The sequence below is a fragment of the Tyto alba genome, unplaced genomic scaffold (genome assembly GCF_018691265.1).
Source record: "Tyto alba isolate M040663 unplaced genomic scaffold, T.alba_DEE_v4.0 Super-Scaffold_28, whole genome shotgun sequence".
NCBI classification, from domain to species: Eukaryota; Metazoa; Chordata; class Aves; order Strigiformes; family Tytonidae; genus Tyto; species Tyto alba.
The window spans coordinates 9,274,106-9,298,388 of NW_024881302.1; the positions used below are offsets into that span (position 1 = coordinate 9,274,106).

A 24,283-nucleotide genomic window follows, 5' to 3' on the forward strand; every position below is an offset into this window, starting at 1 on the left:
AAGAAGATAAGAAGGAACCCCCTTAACAGCCTTCATCAGCATTCCCTGACTGGGCTGCTTCCCTCTGGCTGCTTCTCCCTAGGGGTCTGCATCTTATCTGGCTGGCTTCCTTTTCTCTATTTGCCTCTGACTAATAGGCTTTGTCTTCTGGTTACTGGAAGTCTAATAATTTCTTTTGTCTCTTCCTTCTTCCTCCTTTAAAAAATACTAGATTAAATGGCTGTAATGTTTTTCAGATTATCTGTATTGGTGACATGGATTAATTGCATACTTGACTCAAATTATTCAGCAGTAATGACATAGTAATTTGACTTGAAACAATAGTAATTTTGTGGCAAATGTTCAAGGCAAATGTTGCTTTCTGGTAAAGAGCCACCTGCAGTTTACCCCCTGTAAACATATGACACGAGTAAACTGTGTGTGCTATTTTTTTCGGTGTCCTCTACACAGTAAGTTGTCTCAAGTGTGTCTTTTGAAACAGTCAGCTATCTCTCTTCTCTCCCCGCCTTTTGACTCTAGTTTGAGTCAGGTAATTACAGATCTGAGTTGAAGCCTTCCCAGGGAGTGATCAGAAAAGCCAAGACTTGCAGACGTGCTCCCATCGTTCACTTGACTTCACCCTTTCATGAGAAGGTTTTGTAGAACTGCTTGGTTATTGGTAACTGGCAGTGGGTGAACAAGTCTGAGAGCCCATGGGGCGATCGATGGTGGTTGGCAAACAGAAGGAAGCTCTGCTTTCCCTTGCATAGATGCCAGTGTTCTTTATGGTGACATAAGGAGGTTCTCCTCATATGTGGCTTTGGTGTGACAGTTTAGTGATGTCTTTACATTCTGATCTTGGTGTTAACTAGAACACAGCAAATGGGGGAAAAGAAAGTGAATCAAAGCTTCTTGCCTAAAAGCTAATCTGAGAACTGACCCGTTTGGACTCATTATGTTACCACTTATCTATGTGTCTTGGGGGGCAGCTCTCCAGTCCAATGGCCTGCATCTTGAAGGAAGCAGAAAATCTGGATTTTAGGTAAAGGTTATTTAATTGCAATGTGTTGCTAGTAGAAGGAGGAGTGATGGTTAGGGGACTACTTAAGTGTATTAAATAACTCTTTCACAGAAGTAGGAATACTGTAGATAAACCAACAAAAGCATAGGTAGTGAGACAGGATTCCAGTAAAGATAATGTGCTAGTATAATCTTCTAGTGTCTCAGAAAAAATAGTTATAAATGCTGTTCTGTCTGTGACATCTGGTTTGTGAAAGACAAAACTTACTTAGCAAAATGTGAGAATGCTGTTACTGACCTCCTGTCACAGTTTGTTATTCCCAGAAACTCAGACTGCCAAAGACAGTATGACAGTCATAGTTATTTGTTGTCTCACTTCTCCTATTTAGTGAACATAAGTGGGTCTTTTTTAAACCAGAATAATCGTGTGCTCCCAAAAAATACCAGTCTTATTTTTGCATGCATGTAGTAGCAGAAAGTGACAGGTTTTAGTTTTTAGTCTGAAATTTTTTAGTGTAATACAACTTTTCCTTCTGCAGCTTTGAAACATATAATGCAATCTTATCCTTTTGTTTTAAAATTGAAAGGGAGGGAGGAAAATCATCTTAACGCCTGTGATTATGGGAGGCGTGTGTAGCTTAGTAATAGACTCACAAACACAAATGTCCTAGAACTTGGTTTTGGTCATATGCTGACTATTCAGTATTTTCATTGCAAATGAGTCTGTACAGAAAGCCTTGAGTACTCTGGATCAGCACATAAATGGGCGGTCTGGAAATGCCAAAGATCTGATGCATATAACAGTGATTATGTCTTGTGAAGCACAGGATTGATACCTACACACCTTATATCTCTTGTGAGACACAGGACATCAAGTGAAATCAAGGGTATGTGAAAACTTGTTAACAAAATGTGTCTTGGTTGAAGCTGCCACCAGACTTCTCAAGGAGAGCTGAGAGTCGTTATTATAACTGATGACCAAAGTTCGATTACTCACAGGAGCTCCTTTGAAGCTGTTGATACAGTTAACATCTAAATACTGCAGCATCCTTTGTACAGTGTGAAGTGTCAGTGTTGTTCACTGTAATAGGGAAGTCAGGACTCAAATCAGTAGAGAGAACTAGGGTCTCTGCAGGTGACTGTGTATTTTTGCTTTAAAAACTGCAGTAAGCTTAAAAATCCAAGCATATGCTCTTAGAGCACTTTCAGATGTCAGTCCTTTCACTTAGAACAATTCTTTGTACATATCTTAAATATAATTCCAGTATTTGCTTGGTCAGCTGGTAATGAAGTTCCTACACAACTGCATGAAATGAGTGATTCTTTTGGCTGGCAGCCTGTAAACTGTGTTATACTTACTGAGATGGCTTGCGTGCCTTCTGTAAACTCCTTAAGAGCATCTGCTGCCAGAAGTGATCTTAGGAGGTGGTCTGGCTCTTGTCTTTAGACTTGTCCCTTTGCCGCCCTGTTAGGTGGCTGTATGGATCACGATTCTCATAGCTACTTTGTGCTGGAGATAGGATGCTGTTAACCAGAGCTGCTCGAAGGACTTCCTTTTTTTGTATGATTGGTGTGTTTTCTTCATTGTTGTGAGCAGTAGGTAATAAAAAGTTATTCACTTATTACAATTAGTTTAAAACATATCTTATTATTACAGAAATAATTCGATATCTACCTGAATTATATTCAGTTGAACATAATGGATGAAGGTGCCTTGGATGCTTCAAGGTAAAGTCTGCTAGCTGAACTTGGTGCAAAAGAAAACCTGTGCACACTTAGCTCAGTTTAAAAGTAAATGTTTTTTTCTATTGCAGGGTGGATTGTAGACCGAGGTGGTTTTTCAAAGTTATTCTGGTTTGGCTACAGGATAGTTGCAGTTTTCCGTAGATTCATTCACAGAATTGACTGAGACAGAGTAAGGTAAATATCTGTTGCACAGATGCTTACAGTGGAATGCATCTGTGTCAAATATCTGAGGGTCATGGTTTCTGTTGGTCCCATAATCTGCAGTTTTGCTGTAGAGATGTGAACCAGTTGTGTCTGAGCACAGAGTAGCTCTTCACCTGGCATGTGCTGCCTTAATTAATCATAATACACACCAAAGTGCTAGAGATCTGTCCTGTTCTGCAAAAGTTAGAGTATACACTGGAAAAATACTGAAGGATTATTCTTTTACAACCCTGTGCACCTTAAAGGGAAAAAGCCCCACAAACCCTCATTAGATGGTGATTTGCTTTTTTGTAAGTGCTGAGCCTTGAGAGTTGTATGATGTTTGGCAAGGATCTCAGGGGAGAGGGGGAAGATTGATAGTTTTTAATTGGATGGAGATTAATTGCTCAGTAACCAAATCTTTGTTTTTTGAAGGTGGGAGATTCAAACTCATCCAGGGTTTGAGTTATGTTCAGTGAAATTAATGAGTTCATGTCTAAGTATGTACGAGGTAGGGAACTGAATGGAATCTGGTTGGGGTTCTGGTTTCAGCTTTACTGAAAACTCGTGATCTTGAACAGCCACATCGTTTGGCTGTCTTGATTTCTCCACTGTCTTGCTCATAGCCTAAATAGACTTCTCCAAACAAGTACTGGTGCTGTGTGAATTAGTACATTAATTTATTTACATTACAGAAGCACCTGAAGGCACCCTTCTAAGATTATATGCTATTTAGCTAACCGGACTTGGGTTTGCTCTGTGAAAATACAATAATCCTAACAAATCATCCCACCTACCTAATAAAGTAGGATGAAGCACATAATAGGAATGGATTTCAGACTTTTTAATGGAGCCAGGTGGGAAAACAATGAGAAGTAATCAGTAAGTAAGGTATTGTGTGGTTAGAGAGTGTAAAAGAGAGAGAGGGATTCCAGGATGATGCATGTGTGTCTGCTGAAAAAGCTGCTTAAGGAATGTGTCTTCCAGGAGAAAAAGTAGTAAGGTGCTTTTACTTTCTCTTTCCCTATCATTTTTCACATTATTCATATTTTCATAAGCTAATCTTTTATAATTAGCTGCACACAGTGAACTACAGATTCAAAACATCTATTCCATTTTTTTCTTAAGACTACTTGTTGGAGTTTGGACATGAAATGTGATGTCATGCACTGTGTCTTAGTAGGGTGTTCTTCAAGAGTGCAGAAAGCAGGTTTCTTCTGTCCAGAGTCTTGGAAGAGAAAAATCTCCCTTGATATCCCAGCCCTGGACTTGAAGTGACAGCACACCATGTTGAGGTGCGGTTGTTTAAGAGATTTTGCCTGCTTCCTGACAACTGTGGTGCTGCTTCTGGGAGAAGGTTTGGTGGTAGCTCTGGTTCTTGGCACAGAGGGCTGGCCCAGCATTATGGACTGTGGACATGGTGAAGCAGTTTCTGAATCTAGTGTTACTCAAATGTTTTTTTAAACATATTTTTATACCTGCCTCTCTCTTCCCTTACAAACTAGTTAAGCCTTTAGAGTATGGTCTTTCTCAAGGAAGTCCACATTTCAGGTTTCCAACATCCTTTGTCTGTCTTGGTTTTCCCATTGACTGCCATTTAGACTTCTGCCAAGTGGCAGCCAAAACTGCATGGTACCTTTTCTTGTGTCTGTATAACTGGCTTCTACTCTGATGCAGGTGTGTTCTGTAGGGACAAATTTTACCCAGTTTGATCAGGTTTCTAAATCCAGTTTGTTTCCAAAGCTCAAAGTGAGGTTAATCAAAAATAGTTTGCTATTCTGATTTGGAACAGATTGACAGAGTTCCCATCTGTATGCCCCCAGAATCACCCTGGCTGTAGTTCATTGAAAGGTGCTTGAACTGCAGGAAGCCTGACAAATTAATAATTCGTTTTAACTAATTACAGCAGGACTTCCCTGGTTTTGGACTTTCTTGTAAGTAACTTCGCATAAACGTATTTCTGCAGCAGAGGTGCGGAGCGGATCTGTGTGACAGGCCAGTGCTAGCACAGCACTTGGTTGGGGATGTGGTGAGGTATCTTCTGGGCTAATGAGGGCCCATAATGTGCTCATTGTGCTGGAGTTGGAGTGCTTTTGCTGAGAAAGTTTCATTGCAGGTTATGACTTGAAATAAGCAGTTTCCATAACGTGATGGCTTTGCTGACCAAAGCTTCATTTATGCTTCTAAGACTTACGCACCAAGTGCTTTGGTGCTGTAGTATGAAACTCTTAGCTGCACAGTAAAATCTTCCACACGCAGAGTTGATCCTCTCAATTTCTGCCAGCCAAAGAGGAAAACGATGTCACTAATTCTTCACTGATTCCCCACAGAAAAGCAAAGAAAGTTGCCTTTTGTGAGAAGGCCATCAGCACTTGCCCCTGGCAAAGCTGCTGTTAACGGCAGTGGTGCTGCACTGTGGTCCTCCATGCACCCGTGCTTAGGAGAGCCAAAATCACAGCAGGCAGTCAGACACAGGTGCAAAAGGAGGCAGGTGAGCAAAACAAAGGTCTCCATAATCCTGAGGGTGCACACCAGTTACTTATTTATTTTCCCAGTGGACTGCTGGGTGGGATTGCTAAGGAATGATGCCGGCTGTTTTCTGAGTTACTGTAGCGTGACGCTCCTCCTGCACCAGCCAGGAGGGATGCTTGGTGACTGTAGCATACAGCTATACCTCGCAACCCTGGCCCAAGGACTGGATCAAAACCTGTGCTGCAAAAGTGTTGATGCTTCTTTCCATGCCTGCGGCAGTCACCTTGCATGATTTAGGATGAAGTCAGTCACAACACATTGCTGTGCTATGATAGCCTTTAAATACAGACTTGAAGAGCTTGTTTTTGTAACTGCTAGCTCATGCTAACTTTTTATTCCACATTCCATAATTGTGTTGTCACAGGAGTTTGCACTTGCTACTACATTAAAAATTTAAAAAAGGTGAAATGGGCAACTTGGTATAATAAAAGTAGGAAGAATGGGGGAAGAATTGTAGCTGACAGTTCTAAAAGATGTTAAAATTTCTGACTTCTGGCTCCAGACAGTGTGTGTGTACAGGTCAGCCAATGTGGAAACTACTTCAAACAACCTGAAAAAGTTTGGCTTTTGCTCATTAGGGCTGAACTTCATCAGATTCTGCTTCTTTTGAACTTGAAATGAGTGTTTGCTTCCAGTATGTGCTGTAGTCAAATGGAAATGTAGATTTGGTGGATCATAGATTTCTTCCAAAGAAATACAGATCTGTTTGAAAAGTAGTTAGTTTGTTGCATAAAGTTGCCATGACAATGGTTTTTAAAATGTGAAGTGTAAGATGTTGCCTCTCTTCTATTTAAGCAGGCTCCTGGGGGAATGAGGCTGCACATAGCCCTGTGTCTCTTCTTTCCTCCCCCAATGAGTTATAAAAGGAATTACTTAGTTGCAGGGGACCAAAAGAAATCAGCATAGAAGTGCCAGACGTTACATTTTCTTAAATTCTTGAAATTCATGGGATACTATTGTCAAATAGAAGGAAATCCAAGCTTGTACTTTCTCTACGAGAGAGGCAGGAGCTCCTCTGTTCCTGTACACGTTTAAACTGGCTGGTGGCTGGGCAACCCGCACAGGGCGGCCGTTTCAGTGCGAGTGTGTGCTAAAGAGCTGTGAGGCTGTTGAGGGGGGCAAAGGGGATGTTGTTTGTCTGGAAGAGGAGGTTTGGAAGCACAAAATATAAATCCAGAGTGAAGCAGGCTTTTTAGACTATCCATCTTTAGTAAATGCCTAAAAATGGTTCAACGGAGATAGTTTTGCACTGTGTGCATGTTTTATGGGCAAAAGTACCACACCAGAGTTTCTAGGGGTTTTGAAGCATGTTGGATACCTGTTTCCCCGGACTTTTAAAAGCTTTGATCTGAACTAGGTTTTATTTGTTGGTCAATTTTGTCCTAATCCATGCATAAGACTCAAGTTTAGGGAAGACTTAACTTATGTGGAGATTGGCATGTGCAATAAGAACTTGTTTCATGGTTCTCTTTCTACATCCATTCCTTACTTTCTACTGAAGAAAGCACTGAACAAGCTAATGTTCCCACTTGTTTCCTAAGAAATAGGTCTCATGTTAGGTAAGTATGCAGAAAGGCAGGTTTTGATCACCTGTCTGCTCTCTAGATGTACTAAGAGCTGTAAAAACAAGATGTTTTAGTGTTTCTGCTGGTGTGGTAGAGCAGAGGAGCTTTGCCAGAGCTTTCTCTTTTTTTTGTTTGTTTGTTTTGTTTTGTTTGTTTTTTGTTCTGCTTTTGTGTTTTGTTTTGTTTTGTTTTTTTTCTAGATCAGATACAAACAGGTGTTGACTAGGTGCTGCAGTTTTAGCTCTTACTACACACACCAGACATACCTTTGTCATCTTCTCTCCAGAGCTTCATAGTTATATAGTAGAGCTGGGAATTTAAGAGAAGTGAAGTTGAGCCAGCTCAACTGAACATGGGAAAACAAACATGGAAAAGAATGTGCTAGAGAATGAAAAAAGAGAATTACTTTCTAGACCCAAATTATGCTTTGCTAGGTAGCAGCTGTCTGGCATTCACAGATTAAACAGCCGCTTAGCTAACATGTACTGACAATGATAGTATGTCCTCTGTTTTGCTTTGAGTGCATGAAATGAGGAATTAACTCTCCCATGCTGAAAGCCATAAAAGTATCCAAAAGTGTGTGTTTACTACTAATAAACATTTGAACTTCTCTGTTGTATTCAGTACCTGATCTGTGCTTTATATAACAATGCAGAGTTAATGGCATTAATGCTGCTTTATAAGTCAAAAAGTGAAGTAGTTTTATAAAATTGCTCTTTAAACAAATGGGGTTTGGCTATGAGGGGTATTATTAAATGCATAGTCGCTTCTGAGCGGTTTGGTGCATTTTATGGTTTTCATAGCCCCTTCCAAATAAAAAGATTTGTGTGGTCTTTTGTCTTACAGCGTTCCATGTGGAGCCCAGGGAGCCTGAAGGAGGCTGTGAAGCTAGTGGAATGATTCCCTGTGTAGCTGAAACTATGTAAGTATTAGATGTTTGCTTACAAGATCATTTGCCCAGCATCAGCTGTTGGAGCAGTGATTGCTTCTGGTTCAGCAGTTGCAGTGCTCCTCTCATGCCTCCCCAGTGGAAAACTATGGGTATCTGTTCAGAGCTGGAAAAAGACGGGGCACCCATGATACTGTTCCCTACTTTCAGCTATTTGAGAAGTTATGTATCCCTGACCACTAAAAGGTAGATAATGCATAGTGAAATTCTGTAAAATTCGTACAAGCTATACTCAAGTGATTGCAAAAAGTTGAGGCTGGGTTGACGCTTAGTTAAGCTCTAGCAATGTTGTCTTTGCCTTAGCCAGTGAACTGCTACTTGGGAAGGGATTTAATGGTTGGCTGAGCTGTGTCTTCTTTTGTAATGAGATTTCCTAAATTTGTCTTTGAGGTGTTCTTAAATGTATGGAGGGTTTTCTCCTCTCCTGATACTTTCTGTGTTTTGAAACTCATTGTAAATACCTTCTGATGCAACACTTTATTAAGTGACATGATGCTTGGCTGTGTTTTGTTATTCTCTGGATGTATCCAGTAATTTCTATTACTACAATAATGTTGGTCATTAAAGAAAAATACAGGGCTGCTTAAATATCTCCTTTGCATCTTCTGTCCTTCTGCCAGCTCTCCCCCACTTCAGTGCTGCTGTTTTCAATTGTGCCATGTTGTGCTTCTGACAGAGAATTATTACTGAGTCACTTTGTTGTTCTGCTCCCTTCAAATCTCAGGTTACGTGTGATCTGGTCACTTGAAAATGGAGAAAAACTAATTTCCTTACAGCACTTAAAAAAGCCAACCAACCAACCTCTTAAAAAAAACCCACAAAACAAACCCAAACAAAAACCTAAACAAAAACCCCACCAAAACAAAATGCCCCACCAAGCATTAGCAAGGTCTTTCCAATCTTCTCTAGGTTTTATGTTTAATGTATTGGGCAATACAGTTCCACGCATCCTTTGTTCTTAAAGGGTGGCTTTCCTTTAACTGGCTGTATACATCAGCACTAGTCTTCCTGTGTTTCCAGTTGCTTACTCCCCTCTAGAAAGGAGCAGAGAACATCATTGTCGATCTCTGCTTTGCAGTTCCTGTTATGTGGAAGATGGCCTCATGGACATCTTGGTGATTCACATTTACTGTAGGTTATTGCTCAATAGTTGTCTGAGTAATCAAACTTCTTTGAGAGTACTGCATCCTGTAGCACTGAGTATGTTCCAACCTCAGCCCTGAATTTTGATCTTTTTCACTAGAATGGCAAAACTAGTGGTCAGCGCTGCCTTATGTGCCTCACTGTTGTTGTACAAGCTTGTCACAGTAATTTTTCTCTTGGGATCTGATCCTTTTGGGAATTGGTGCTTTGCCACCAATCCATTATAACCTTTGAGTATGTGAGAACTTTATACTTGTAGTTCTCCATTCATCTGGGAGAAATATCTCTGCACGTCCTTGAGCTCATTTAACTGTAATCGGCATGACCTAGACGTGACTTTTGCTTTCCTCTACAGTTAAATGAGTAGCTCTCTTTGCTTTCCCAAGAGTGCTTTTTCATACTCCTTGAACACTGAGTTCAATGCAGCTCCTGATGCTGCAATTGGATCCTCTCTCCAGCCTTCCTTAACAAAAGGGCTGAGTTCTCCCACTTGTTTCTGTCTCCTTCCGAGGCTCTTGTTCCTTTCATGCCTTGAAACCTGAGTCATGTAGGAAGCGGAGGTGACTAGTAAGTGAAGTGGATCCAGCTCAGTGAAGGCATTTTATAAAAGGGTAACTAATGGAGCGCCAAAAGACTTTCCTCTTACAAAACCAGATATGTGCACAAGCTGCTAGTGGATGCAGTCTGATTTCTTTTTTTTTTCAAGCTGGTTTTGCTATTTTGGGGGTAGAATGCCTCAAAGTATCTGGCATGTGGCATCAAGTTTCATGTAGTAGAAAAGTGAGGAATTGCAGCAACTGTACTTCAGCATCTTCTAGTGTTTGTTCATAATGAGTAGGATTATGCTCTGAAAACCTCCTCAGCAGAGAGAAGGAAGGACGAATTCCGTTACTGCAGGGAAGAGCAGTGCTAGCAGAGCCCAGGCAGTGGCTGTTTGGGAGCAGCAGTCAGGTCCCTGTATGGGAGGTAGGTTGGAGTACAGAAAACATGCTTGTCAGAGAGGTACCCTGTGGGGGGATGTGGTTAACTTGTGCTCTTTGGGTTGATGTTAACTGTGCTCTCCAGTGGTTTTTGGAAACAGCTGTTGGGATGCCTTCTCACATACAGGTGCTTAATAATGCTGGCTGACCTTTCCTCTATGTGTTGTAATGCTGTCTTTTCATGAGAGAAAATGACAACCCCATCTGTTTCATCACACTGCTGATGTCACTTTGTAGATTTGAATATTAGATTGTTATCATCATTAATACAAGCTGTTGCTTGGGAAGCATGACAGCATGAATCAGTTCCGTTAGGAAAATTTGTGGACAGAGTATATAAGTTAGTCTTGCAAACTTGTTGTTTTGGTTTTTTTTTAACGTTAAATTGGGATTCCTAAAGTGAATTGGATTCACTGCTGTCCATTATGCTGCATGTGATTTGACTACTGCTAGCTACTTTAGAGGAAAGTAGCATTTACTAATGGGCAGCTGTTCTTTAACCTGCCCATAGGGAAAAGCTGTTCTGGATCCCCAACAGCTAATAATTGCTGTTATGTGTTTGAACAGAAAGCTTTATAAACTAGCTAAACTCTACTTTAATACTAGTTTTTACTGAGGATTTTTTTATTGTCTTTGTTTATTTGCATGCTTCTCTAAAGAAAAACTTAGCCAAAGTAGTGCTAGCTGCCTTTGAGAAACGGATGGAAGAACAAGAACTAGTGTAGATTGAGTATTTGAATTCTGATGAATTTAAAGTGGGGGGGAAGGCAGGCTGGTATCTGGGAGTTATTATTAGGCAGTGTAAATTACTGCTTAGTGACTATTCTCTGTGTTTTGGTGTAATGAAAAAATAACTGGTGTAGACTGGAGAAGATGATGTTGCTTAGGTATGTATATACTCTGTAATTCAGAGAGCTGTGAAGTACTAAGGACCAGTGAAACTGTCTTTTGGGCTGTTTATGTGGAAACGCATATTTTAATAAATCCTTCAAAATACAAATGAATGAGAAATTATTAATTACATAATATTTACTTGCCTATAAAAATGATACTACAAAGTTCATTTTTAAAGCAGTTTGAAAGGCTGTACCAGATGATGTTTTTTTCCTTCTGCTGCTTAAAAATAGGTTTTTCTTAGTTTTGATTGTGGGTTATGGGTTTAAGAAAAGGAATTGGGGAGGGGAAGGGAAGCCAGGTAGTTGAAACCAACATCTTGGCTGTTGTAGTTTTACTAGCAAAAAGAATTTTTTTTTTTTTTTTTTTTTTTCCCCCTCATGAAACTGCATATGTGCTGTTTTGCCAGAACAGGTATAATGGCAGAGAGAACATTTATATTTGTAATCCTAATTTCTGGAGAAGTCATCTGCACATGGTTCCAAGTTGGTTTACAGTTTAAAACAGAGGTTCAATCTCAAAGAGCTTTACCCAAGAAAGAATATGGAAAAACTGACATGACATCCATTTCATCTCTTAATTTTTAATTATTATCTCTTTTCTTGCTCAAATTCTGTAACCTGGAAGCGGTAAACAAAGACAAGACAAATACAGGTTTTTATGTTCGAGGGTTTTGCCTGACAGCGGAGATGAAATGCAAATAAGTGGGTAAAGGAAGAATATGATAAGCAATTGCTTTCTTGGAGTTGATATTTCTGAGAAACGGACTGTCCACGGCATGGCTGCAGGCTGATAGGATAGTGTCACAGTGTTAGTTTGGTTTTAATAGGGAAAAATTAAGAACCCTTTTCTGTGGGTAAAATATATTTTCCAAATATGCAAGGCTTTAACATTGTGATTTATAAAACCAGAGTATGATGAAATGATTTTGGCATTTTAATTTTGATTTTTTTTAAAAAGCTGAACTGGAATTACTACTTCTTATCTGCATATGTGTCTGTCTGAAAAAGTTTCATTAAAAAAGCCCCCTCCCCCTGTCTGTCTTGTTACCTGAAGGGAGGAGCCCACTTGAAATGATGAATAATTCCTAAACACCATCTTGCATGAAAATTTAGTGTTGTCTCATTTCTGCAAGCATGCTCTGTGTATGTTTTAAGAACAAATATAAAAACCAAACCCACCTCTGCCCCCCCCCCCAAAAAAAAAAAAGAACCCCAACCCCCCCAAAAAAACTCTTTTCCCTATTTGCTGAGGGTACATTCTAAATTTACTGCTTAAGTTTTTGCCAGGCTGTCTTGTCAGTGTCCCTGTCCCCCCCCACTTTGTTTCAGTGTTCTATATTCTATATATAAAATGTGGGTATACTTTAAAAAAAACATTTCCTTTAAAATATTTCTGGGTTAGTCTGTCCTGATGAAGCCTGTACATGAATCAACCTCTTTGTAACCTATGTTACAGTAAGAATTTTAGGAATTTCCTTTATTAGGACCCGTTAGTATGCTGCGGCCACTGAGCGAGCTGCATTGATTTCTAGGTAAAACAGCCTGAAATTTATGGCATATGCCAACCTTCTGTACACTACTCCTTTTCAGTATGCAGAACTTAAATATCCCGAAGTCGGTCTTTTACTGGTGAATGTTATCCCACATTTAATACTTATGATATTCTTTGTGGAGAAACAGCAATTTGACTCTGAAACTGTTTTTCAGATTAGTTGACTGCCGCTAATGGTATGGTGAGATGTGTTGAAGAGCAGCTGCGAGGGTGTCCGACAGCAAAGGGACCGCTCTAGAAGCTGGGCTTGCAACATCATGGGCCAGTGTGTCACGAAGTGCAAGAATCCTTCTTCTACCCTTGGCAGCAAAAACGGGGAAAGGGAATCCGGCAGCAAGTCGCATAGTAAGAGAAGTGCAGTCCACAAAGACGACCATGGTTCAGCTTGCGGGAAGTCTTCAGGAGATATACTTGTGAACGGAACAAAGAAAACGGATGCTGCTGTAGAGTCTAGTCAGCCTCCAACATTTTCTGGAGATACAAAGAAAGACTCTGTTTCCAGCGCAGAAGAATCTTCGCTCCAAAGGATTGGGGAATTATTTAGGAGGTATAAGGATGAACGGGAAGATGCCATACTGGAGGAAGGAATGGAACGATTTTGCAATGACCTTTGTGTTGATCCCACTGAATTTAAAGTGCTAGTTTTGGCATGGAAATTCCAGGCTGCTACCATGTGCAAATTTACAAGGTTAGTTCTTGTAGAACTTGTAATTATTTTCATATATTAAAGTATATCCTGTCATCTGTGTGTTGGAGAGACAGCCTCATTAGCTTCACTTACTTATTTCTTCTAATGCTTGCATTTTGATCAATTTAATTCCTACCAAAGCAGAAGGTAAGCTTTGCATTGTCCTCTTTTTCCTTTTCCCCTCAGTGTGTTTCAGAACTGAAGATGTGTTTTGAGACATTATGTTGCTAATCATGAACAGTGTAATGAGATTCTGTAGACATTCATTTATTCTTGATTTACCAAAAGCAGTTTTACTGTATCCAGCATTATCTTGGTGATGAGATTGGACACAAATTAATTTTAGCTTCAAAGTAATGTGAGTAATTGCTACCAACTCTGCTATCATTCTGTGAAAGAATGACAGACCGCTTCCTAAGAATTGTTATTGCCCAACCAGTGTTACACTTAATGTCTTTTTCCGAGAGTAATCCTGTTGAAGCATAGAGAGGGAAGGAAACACAAGGTTTTTGACATGGGTAGCTGTTTCATACTGACTGACAAGTGATTGGTATTTAAAGTGCTGTCTGCCCATCTGGACAAGGGGGTCAAGGGGGTCAGTCAGCAGGCTTATGGCATGTCTGGTGCTACAGGAAACAACAGAATGGCTAAAATTTACCAGGAAAAAAAAAAACCAACCCAACCCAAAACTACAGTAGCCCCCGCCAGCTTGATTATCAATGTCCAGGTAAGGCCAAGAAAAGACTTCCTACAGGGACTTGCTGAGAGAGAAAGATTTTTTTTTTTATATTTTGGTCTATCTAGATTTGTTTGAGTAATGCTACTTATTTTTACTCATCTAATGACTTTCAAAATTTAGTGTTCTGAGCCTTGAACCAAGCCTCTGCTGTGCACTGAACACAGATAGCATCTTCAGAGTCTTCCAGCGTCTTTCAGAGTCTTTATGGATGTGGGTGTGTGTCAAATAGATGAGTTACTCTGGAATGCAAATATGGATTTACCAGAGGTTGATGGCACAGGTATTTGCTAGCAGAGTAAAGAAATTGCAAGTAGTGTTTGTGATTCTGCACAGCCACCATGAGTTTCATTAATGCAGTTTTGATTTTCTTGGAGAGGGCAAATCCAGTGGTGAGGGGCTACGTTTGTTTAAGGGCATGCTCCATGGTATGGGTGCTTGATCGACTCCTTCCATCAAGGAAAGCCACGTGGTCTTCTGTTCTCCTGAGCCCTGCTCCATCTCCTGTCTTCCCTCCAGCTCGTCCTGTGTCAGAGTCTGCTCGCTTTGGTTAATATTGGCTGGTTATAACACTTGCTCATGAGCATTAGAGAAATTAGAGCTAAACATCTACCCACTTGGCCAGATTATTAGTAGGCTAATTAGTATAGGACTGGTGCTTTGAGCGGTGTTTATAAGTTGTGTTGTAGCCCTTGTTTTGTGATGTCGTGCTCTCTTCCACTCTCTTGCTGGGTGACTTGCTGACCATCACTGTTGGCACCGTTTTTATTTTACAGGCTGGAAGAGCAACCAGAAACCACAGGAAAGTCACCAGAGGACTGCTCTGTCCCTTGAGAACAGCTTGCCCAGAGCATGTGTTTTTAGATGTGGGCAGTATTGAATCAAGCTGGTTTATATATGGTGCTTCAGTGTGTAAATGTGGTGTTTTCAAACGTTTGGCATTTCTTCTTTGGTAAATTTTACTGACTTTTTAATGTGAAAGGCATTGGATGCGGTAGGATTGAGTAGTCAGAAAGCCAGACAACATTGTCTTTCAAATGCTAACAGTGCCTTAGTAGATCTGAGGGGTGTGTGTGGTTCACCAGGCCATGAGGAACTTTTTGGAAGCATCATCTCTTTGCCAAAATCTTTGTGCCACTTGGGCTGAGGGGACATCTTGTCTTGTCCAGATAACCCTCTTCTGATTTGATGTAGCCAAACGCAGATGAGAAGCATTCAGTGCGTGAGGTTGGTAGGAACTGCTCACACTAATTTCTCTTTTCTTGCTTAATAGGAAGGAGTTTTTTGAAGGCTGCAAAGCAATAAACGCAGACAGCATTGATGGCATTTGTGCAAGGTTCCCCAGCCTCTTAAATGAAGCCAAGCAGGAAGATAAATTCAAGGATCTGTATCGTTTCACCTTCCAGTTCGGTCTAGACTCTGAAGAAGGACAGAGGTCACTACATCGGGAAATAGCCATTGCCCTTTGGAAATTAGTCTTCACCCAAAACAAGCCCCCCATTTTGGACCAGTGGTTACACTTCCTAATCGAGAACCCCTCAGGAATCAAGGGAATCTCCCGGGACACATGGAACATGTTTCTAAATTTTACTCAGGTGATTGGACCGGACCTTAGCAACTACAGTGAGGACGAGGCCTGGCCGAGTCTCTTTGATACCTTTGTGGAGTGGGAAATGGAGCGAAGGAAAAAGGAAGAGGAAACCAAATGTATTACGTCTTCGGACACAGAGGGCCTGTGTGCGGAGGAACAGACTTAGCAGCATTGAAGCAGCAGTGAGGAAAGCAACCTGTTGCCCTTCATGAAATGTAAACTCTGGATGTTTCTGGAAATTACCGAGGCTCCAGATTTTTCTACTTTACACCTTTTTCTGCCTTGTCTTTGAAAGGGCTCTAAAATGCTGTATCATGTTTTAGGCACTTTCTTAATTTTGGTTATTCCTTTTACTCTTGCCCTGAAATATTTGACCCTGGCTACAAGTTAAGCATTTTTGGGGTTTTTTTTTTAAGACTTCAGATTAGTATAAGTCTGATATTTCTTGCACAATGTAGATCTTTTTAGTTAGGTTAAATTAACATTGCTAAATTATACAGTGCCAGATTAAGTTTTTCATACTACATCTGTCAGGGCAGGTCTGTACTGTGTGTAGTGCTGTTTACATTGTTGACATTTTAGGCTGTAATAATTTTAAGGTTTTATACCAAGATGAACAGCAGTGTTAACTGTTAACTATAAATGCATTAATCCCCTGGCAAGAAGGCTCTGAAAAACAGCGTAAGCAGCAGCTTTTTGTAATATGGCTAGTTCCCATTTTAAGCTAACTCTTAGTGAAAGAGTCCAGATCATTCCTTTTTTTGGAGTTTCAAACTAAATGTTGGGATTGTTTTATAAAATTACTGTACCTGTCAGTCAACTGAGTGGTAGATGATGATTTATATCACTTACACATCACATAATAAAAGAGCAGTACTACCTCAGTTTTATTGAAAGTGGACTTCTTGATGGACTTCCATTTTCTCTGGAAGTTGTATTTTTGTGGTTACATGAGAATATTTTTACTTGACTAAAAGAACCAAAGGTTCTGCTTCTTAAGTTTGCTAAACATTAACAGAAGCAACACACAAAGCCTAAGTCTTCAAGGAAAACTGTGGTATATTTCTGCTTTAATTTGTTTGATTTATACCTAAAGTATTATCTTACTTGTCTGGCAAGCACAGTACTTCTATGTAAGGAACTATCTTTTGCATTAATATTGACAAACCAATTTTTTAAAACCTATGTTTAATTGCTAAATCGCAGTTAGTACTCCACACTTTCTGGAGTAACAATATCGGCATCTGATGACAAAGCGAATTCTTAATGTGTTCTTAATGACAACAGTGCAGATGAGTCATTTTTAGACTGATTTGATAATATTTGGATAGGAGTCAATTTATTATTTTACAATGCCTGTATTGGGAATATTTGCCTGTTGAAACTGTTGTGACTTAAAGGGAGTTTTATTAACACTGGTTGAAACTTTTTTGGTTATTGATGCTACCTTTTTTAATTTTAGTATGTCAACTTTTTTACACCTTTTGGTAAAAGGGATGATTGCCAAGGCTTTCTATAAAGCTAAATACTGGCTTAATGAATTTGATACACTTCCATTACACACCTTTTATTTTCAGAGCTGCATTTCAGCATCATAAAATGGCTTCAATTAAAAAACAAAACCAAACTAAACCAAAAAAACCCTGGACAGTCATCCATAACATGTAATGGCTTTTGTGATATAAGGGTTTTAAAACTAAAAGGAAACAGATTTTACGTGGTGAGCTTGCCACTGGATCCAGGAAGGCATCCTTTGCACATCTGCAGTGCCCCAGAGGGGTTAGCAGAGAGAGGAGGAGGATCTGCCTGAATTCTGTCACTGGCTTTGCTGGTGCACAGCCTATGCAATAGCTTGGGTCTGAGATCATAAATCACTAACAAAATGTGGGTGTTGAAAACTGTTTAAAAACAAACCCACAAGCCACAGATAGCATCTCTTTCATCTAATAAAAGGAGAGTTTGGTCCATGCTGCTTCTGCAGGCTCTTGCTGGGAGACGTGTTAAGCTGTGGAAAAAGATGCAGCTGAGCCTGTCCCTTTGCAGGAGGGGAGCCCTGAACTTGATGTATTATAGGTAAATATACCCAAAGCTTTGTCCTTGCTACTATAACCTTCCAAGCTACCATGGCACAAGCACTGTTTGGCAGCAAAACCTTATTCTGATTTGGTGAGCAAAGCAGGCAAAAGCACTTGTGCTGGTTTAATTGAATTTATGGTGAGACTTTTGCTGGTGCTGTTATTTTTAAAAAAGAAGAAAAATTCCCCAACAGAGGCTGCTTTATTAGCAAAAGTTCCAAATGGAGACTGATTTGATAGTAAATTAAGACTGTATTTATAAGTTTGAGACTACTCATGCATTCTGCTGTTAAATGCTTTGTTTATCACTTCTTTTTTTTTTTTTTTTTTTTTTTTTTTTTTTTCCCTGAAGGGAATTTAAAATGTCCAGAGTGTGAAAACTAACTATTCAATTCGGTAGCCAGTGCCTGCACATGCACATAAAATCATGGCAGTGGCTGCTACTGATCTATACACTAAACTGCAGCAGCTCCAAAGGATGAGGGGTAGAGCTCTTGAAGGCAGGTGTTTATCTTGTGGTCTGAATGTGGATAGCAGAAAGGAAATCAATCTGAAGCACATCAAGGCTTAGCCATTTCTGTGTGTCAAATGTAATTTCTTTTTAAAGATGGTAAAGGTGAATACATAGTAAGCAAAAATCTTATTCCTGTTGGGGAAAGATCATACAATTCTCAGTAGCTTCAGTCCCGTTTTCAGTACAAGAGGACAGTCTTGCTCTTGTTCTGCTGCTTTCAGCCTGGCAGGAGCAACCCCACCCATTGGGGAGAATACCTGCCAAAGTAGCCAAATTCCCTATCTAGCGAAGTACTATTTATTTTTAGCCTAACAGTTTTTTAATTACCATTCACAGAATGCAAACCAGACCTGTGTCAGTTTTAAACTCTTGAACCAGGAGCTGAAGGTGCAACTCTGGCAGTGCTGAAAGTGAGAGAGGGCGTCACACCTTCCCTTGGATTGCCTGGTGATTTTATGATCCTAAACGAGAATAGACTGTACTCTGTAATGCTGGGGTACCTGTGTGGGAGTGGGGCTTTGTACATGTTTCTGAGAAGTCTTTAACAATATTGAAGTCTCTGAAATTATGCTTGTTTAATGGTTAAACTGTGAACATCTGTGGAACAGGCCAAATACATTCACTCTTCATTTTTATATAATTTAAATCTTTATTGTGTAGGGCACAGGACTGTAGTGAGCAGTGATGCTGAGGAAATTCTTGAAACCATTGCAACTATTTAATTCTTTCTTAATTAGAGTATGCGTTAGAAAACTTTATGCATGTAGTGAATCTGCTGCAACTTGGGATAAATAACTATACATAACTATATAGATAGTTATAGTAATATACTGGAAGACTGGTCTGACATCCACACTCTGGCATTTTATTGCCTTCCCTTATACACAAATACAACTCCAATAAGCTTTAGTCCCTAGTAATAAAACACTGACCACCTGCACCATATTAGAGTTTGCAACACCTTTAAAATTTGGCTTCTGGATCAACTGGAGGCTCAGTTGTGCTAATTTTTGTTTGTGTGGGTGCATTTCTGAGGTCAAAGACTATTTATTAATTCAGGTAAGGATTCAAAAGATTCTGCCCACAGCTGGCCATAAAACATGACTGAGGAAATGAATTGAAATGGAACGCTGAATTGTGAGTTTACTTGCTGCTGGTGCTATTCTATATGGAAAATTATAGCTTTTTAAGACTGTGCAATCGTAATGAAAGAACCACAGGAATAATAAATGAAGGTGTGGCAGGTGGCATAAAATCAGACAGCTGAAGCCTGTGGCAGTTCAGTCTGCCGAGCACTGGCTTCCTCAGGCTGGCACAGCAGATCTGCTCATGAATCAGCCTCTGAACCACTATCGCTCTTCAGCCAGGCACATTTAAGAGTATAAAATGAGCTTGCCCTGCTCTGCTGACAAGCAAGTAACTTGGGGTTGGTTGCAAATAGATGCAGCCCCTCTTCCTGAGGGCAGGGTGGCTGTCAGGTGAGGGGTCAGAGTGCTGGGAGCAGCAGCAGATTTGCCCGTGTGACTTTTATTTCATTCCTTGTATGTCATCAGAGCCTGAAGAACCCCTGGATCCCAGGACTATCCTGCCACCCGTGGTTTCCAGATGTGGTTATGCACTGACCTTAGTATTTTCATGACACTGTCAACATAAGTATCTTCCTTACATTTCTAAGCCTTGTTTCTAGAAAAGTCCAGCAAAGTTAAAGAAACGCCATGTAGTTAATAGCCACCTCAGTTGTGATGTAATTTATTGGCTGAGGTTACATCATTCCCATTCATCGGAAAATAATAGTCACTGTGAGTTTCTGGGTCTTGCAGCCTTGTGTTCTGCAGTGTGATCCGTTTTTAGAAGATCCTTTGTAAACTGGACACCCATTTCTTCCCTTGAGCTCACTCTGCTCAAAATGTGTGCATGTGATAAATTTAACCTTTCATATTAAAAAGGAAGATGCTTAACCTGAACATCAAAACTCTTCAGGGTAGTGTTTCAATATACAGCAAAACATGAATATTTTTCAAGTAAGTGTTAAAAGCTGAGTGTCTGCTTAAATTTTGTTGTGTGCAAACAAAACCACCAGTGTTAAAATTTTCTCTGGACTATTGAAGATTGAATCTTTGGTTTTATATTGTCAACTGAAGTGAAATACATGAGATTGTAAGACAGAAGGCTGTAACTCCTTCACCATGAAGTACATAGGTATCTCTACCTCTTGTTCTTAGACTTGAATAGTTTAAGGTTACCATCGTTTTCTCCCAGGAATTTATGCCTCAATGAGTATTTCTTTTAATTGACATGAGTTAAGTATTATCTATTTGGTATACTGCTCTCAATCTGCATGCAATTGGCCCTTTGAAAGGGAGCCAAGTCAAGCTGCAAAAGAAAGTGTTGGTCCTCCTAGGTGCTAGTTTTGGAGTGCAATAGAGTGACCCACTAGAGCTGCATTGCATGTGGCTCAGGGGCTTTTATCATCACACATACTCCTCCCTTGGTCGGGTGACCTGTACTGACCATAAATTGAAGATGGAGCAGCTGCTCCCAAAGAGAGGAGCCATCAGCATTTTCAGTTGCCCTTGAAAAACTTTAGGAACCTACCTGATGCAGTGCTATGAGTGTATTTTTCTTTTGACTAAAAATACTGTGTTTTATTCCATGTTGGATTGGACCTGTAATACCCAGCAAAGATGGGAGATGCAAAAGTGTGAAGGCTCCACCCATCCTTTTCTTCCCGTAGGTCAGACTCTTGCTCAGGATAAAACACTTGAGCAAAGATGGAGCGTTCTCAAGTGTGCTGGAGATGCCAGAGTGGCTTCAGTGGTCGGTTGTGTTCGTTAATGCATTGAGGTGGTGTCTCTCTTTCGTGCAACACATCTCTGTCCCTTGCTTTCCTCCCTCAAAGAAAATGACAACACAATTACTGTCATTGCAAATCCCGAACAGATGCTATGCTGTAGCAACTGTTGCTACAAGATTATTCTTCCAGTTTGAGGGCTGCTTTTGGGGTGTGACCTCTTGCACTGTCTGTACAGGCACATATTTTGAGAGAATGGGAGGATGTGTGAGACAATAGGTAAAAGGAGCATGAACGTACTAGTCCTGCTAAGAGCTTGCCTTAAATCACTGACATTACAGCAGTTCCTTGCTACTATTGCAATCCTCAGTCTTTCTGTAGTTAGGTTTTAAAATCCAACAGGTTCTGGAGGTTACACAATTACTTTTTTTTGGTTTTTAAAAAGCTCTTTGCATAATTGCACTCTTCAGATAAGCCCTTTCTGGATAACATGCCATTTCACACAGAAAAGGGTACCCATCTCCTATATTCTTGCTGTAAAGTGCTTTCTTTTTTCCTCCCCTGTAAATTATGGTTGGACTAAAGGTTGCCTACTGTTGAACCAGTGTGTTTACTTGAATGTTGCCGTTTTATGCAGTTACAACTGCTGAGTCTTGCTCTTCTCTGGGCCCATGACAGGGGAGATCGTGTGACCAGAGGTGGCAAACCTGCACAGAGATCAGTGGAGCTGTAGGCTGGCTGCTGTTTTTATACTCCCGTATGTATTACATGTTAGAGGACTTCACAAAATAGTGCTTAATATTTTAAAGTTGTGACTTTTTAAGTCATGCTAAACATAGTTATCTTAAAAATATGCTTGCTTTCTTATCTATAAGTTTAAAACAGTCTTTAAAGAAGGAGATGGGGGGCAGGAGTGGTTGGAGGGCCTCCTGCTGTTAGTTGTTGAGTAACTCGAGTTCCAAGGGCCATGGATGCAACTGGCAGGATTGGGTCCTGACCCAACGCTACTGGGGTTTGTAGTGGCTGGTCTTGAGGGCATGAAGCAACCGCAAGTCCTTGGCAGGCTGCGTGGAGGGGAAGGGGCAGCCTGGGAGAGCTGGTTGATGCAGCTGGATTTCTAAGAGCACTTGCTTGTGGATCTCGAGGCCCCCAATCTATTCTCAAGTTGCCCTGTATGGAAAGAATGCATTTTGATAGTGTTTGCTCCCACAGAATAACTAATTCTAACAAAGGAAATAATGAGAGCACACTTGTGCTGCTTTTACTGAGTCACATGTGGATACAACTATCTGATCAATCTCTCTATTGCTCAGTAAACCAGCAAGGGTGGATAGGATCAAGTCTGCTGTTCTTCGTGTTGGGAGTGAGGTAACCACGTATGATCCAATTTTCTTGCTCTGGAAAACGATGAATGTATTGCTTGTCGTGGAGCAGAGCCGTGCTTCCTCTTTCAGATGGCAGTATCAGAAGTGCTGTGTAAATGTAAGGCTTGGAAATGGCTGGAGGAAATTCTGTTTCATGTAGGACTTTTGTTTTAAAGGGATGTGGCCAAATTTGAAACCATGATTTAGAGGAAAAGTGGGAGACATTCAAGATGATGCATCTACCGAGTCCTATTTGGTTTGCAGTTTTACACTTTTCTTGTATCAAATTTTGCTCACCATTGTTGTCTGGAACAGAATAGAAGCAGCATCTTATAGAATGTGCAATCTAAGGCACAATGCAAATAGGTTGTAATAAGGTTGTCTTTACTTGATAGCAATCATGAGTGCAATGTTTTTATTGTGTCCCTTTTGGAAGAAGAGCATTAAGTGCAGTCTGAGATTTTTCTTTTCTTATAAGAAAAGCATTGGTTTGTCCAATTACTGACTTCTTGTGGAATTTGTGCCAGATGTATATTAAATATTTTGGTGCTTTTTCTAATCCAAGCTGCCATTCATTTACCTGTGAGATTACTGTACTTCTGTATATTTAAATGACCAATCCCTTAAAGAAAAAAAAATCCTTTAGTCACAATGTATCCTGACTACTGTAGCTTTGTAAATGTTCCAAAGTTTCTGGGTTTCCTGTATTCCAGTAAGGTCTGAGGGGAGGGAGGAGAACAGCTACAGAAATCTAATCCACTGGAAAGGGAACATGCACGCTGTTCTGCGCATTACTGAACAAATGAGTAACATTTGTGGTGTTTACATAATGACACGTCGGTGTTCACTTTTTTGTGCTCAAGCTTTGTACAAAATGTCTTATTTAAAGCTGAAGTCCTTTTTACATTTTCAATTAAAAGGGGACAAATTAATTATTTTTTCATGCCTATAAATAGGACTCTTGCTAGTTTTATTTATCATGTCCAGAGTTTGTCAAGCAGGAATCCTGGATGCTTTCTAAATCCTGCCTAGTCCTTGAAGTGAGGTGACCACATCATTTTTAAGTGCATGGAATGAAAACTAGCTGTGTTTTGTTTGGTTGTTTTTTTTTTTTAAACTTTTCAGTGCAAGTGTCTACAACAAGGAGATGCTGGATGGGAACAGTCTTAACAGGACTGTGTTCTTACAGAGGGACGAGTGCTGAGGTCAGTCTGCCATTCCCCCCCTCCCACTGAGCTGCCTGGGGCTGTGCTGGGCTGGGGTCAGCAGTGGGCACTGGCAGTGCTGGGCGAAGGGGCCGGCTCCCTTTCACATTTGGTAGTAGCACCGAAGTTGATGCTCATTCCAGTTTGCAGTAGCTACAGCCAAAGGATGCCAGGCTCATGTGGAGTGGATAAAGTACCTTTTTAAAATAAAAAAATGGCTGCATTCATCTTGCTTAATAGTAGATTTCATTTCAGGAGTTTTGGAGGCTGTAAATCTAGGTATGAATGTCACTGATGTGCATCTACTAACTGCTCACTAGTGCTGCCTCTGGGCTAGTGCTGCATTTGCCTTTCTCTCCTTTGTCTTTATTTTTGCCTGCACCTCCATGCAGCAACTCCCAGCGTCTCCTCCATAAGCTGCTCTTTGCTCAAAAGCCTGGCCCAGTGAACTTGGGGTTGGAAAGTAGGAGGGTGTAAACATTCTATCAATCAGCTGTATTTAATGATTTCTGGAATAACTCCTCTTTCAACTTTATCTCAGCCTATTCTAATATCAAAAAATTCTTCATCTAATATCGAGAAATTTTTCATCTCACATTCAAAGTTTGTAACAAACATTTCCTTTTTTCTTTTTTTATGAGTGCCAAAAGCTCTCCTAGGCATCTTTGTACTTAGAAATTCCATATGTTAACAAGAGATGCTCGAGCAGCCTTTATCTTAAGTGCAAAGCACAGGTCTGACGCTGTCAGTTTGCAAATCACTTCATCCTACTGC

The 24,283-nt window shown here is 40.3% G+C and overlaps 1 protein-coding gene across 3 annotated transcripts in view; it reads left to right on the forward strand.

Annotated features, from left to right (window-relative positions):
* DCUN1D3 (defective in cullin neddylation 1 domain containing 3) overlaps positions 1 to 23,131 on the forward strand; it is a 26,024-nt gene extending 2,893 nt beyond the window's left edge. For all 3 annotated transcript variants that reach the window (XM_032983768.2, XM_032983769.2, XM_042798390.1), the window contains exons 2-4: positions 7,872 to 7,947; positions 12,701 to 13,233; positions 15,243 to 23,131. In XM_032983768.2, the coding sequence (XP_032839659.1) occupies positions 12,803 to 13,233; positions 15,243 to 15,726 (915 nt within the window). In that variant the 5' untranslated portion in view covers positions 7,872 to 7,947; positions 12,701 to 12,802 and the 3' untranslated portion in view covers positions 15,727 to 23,131. The remainder of the gene's footprint in view (positions 1 to 7,871; positions 7,948 to 12,700; positions 13,234 to 15,242) is intronic.
* The last annotated feature ends 1,152 nt before the right edge of the window (positions 23,132 to 24,283 follow it).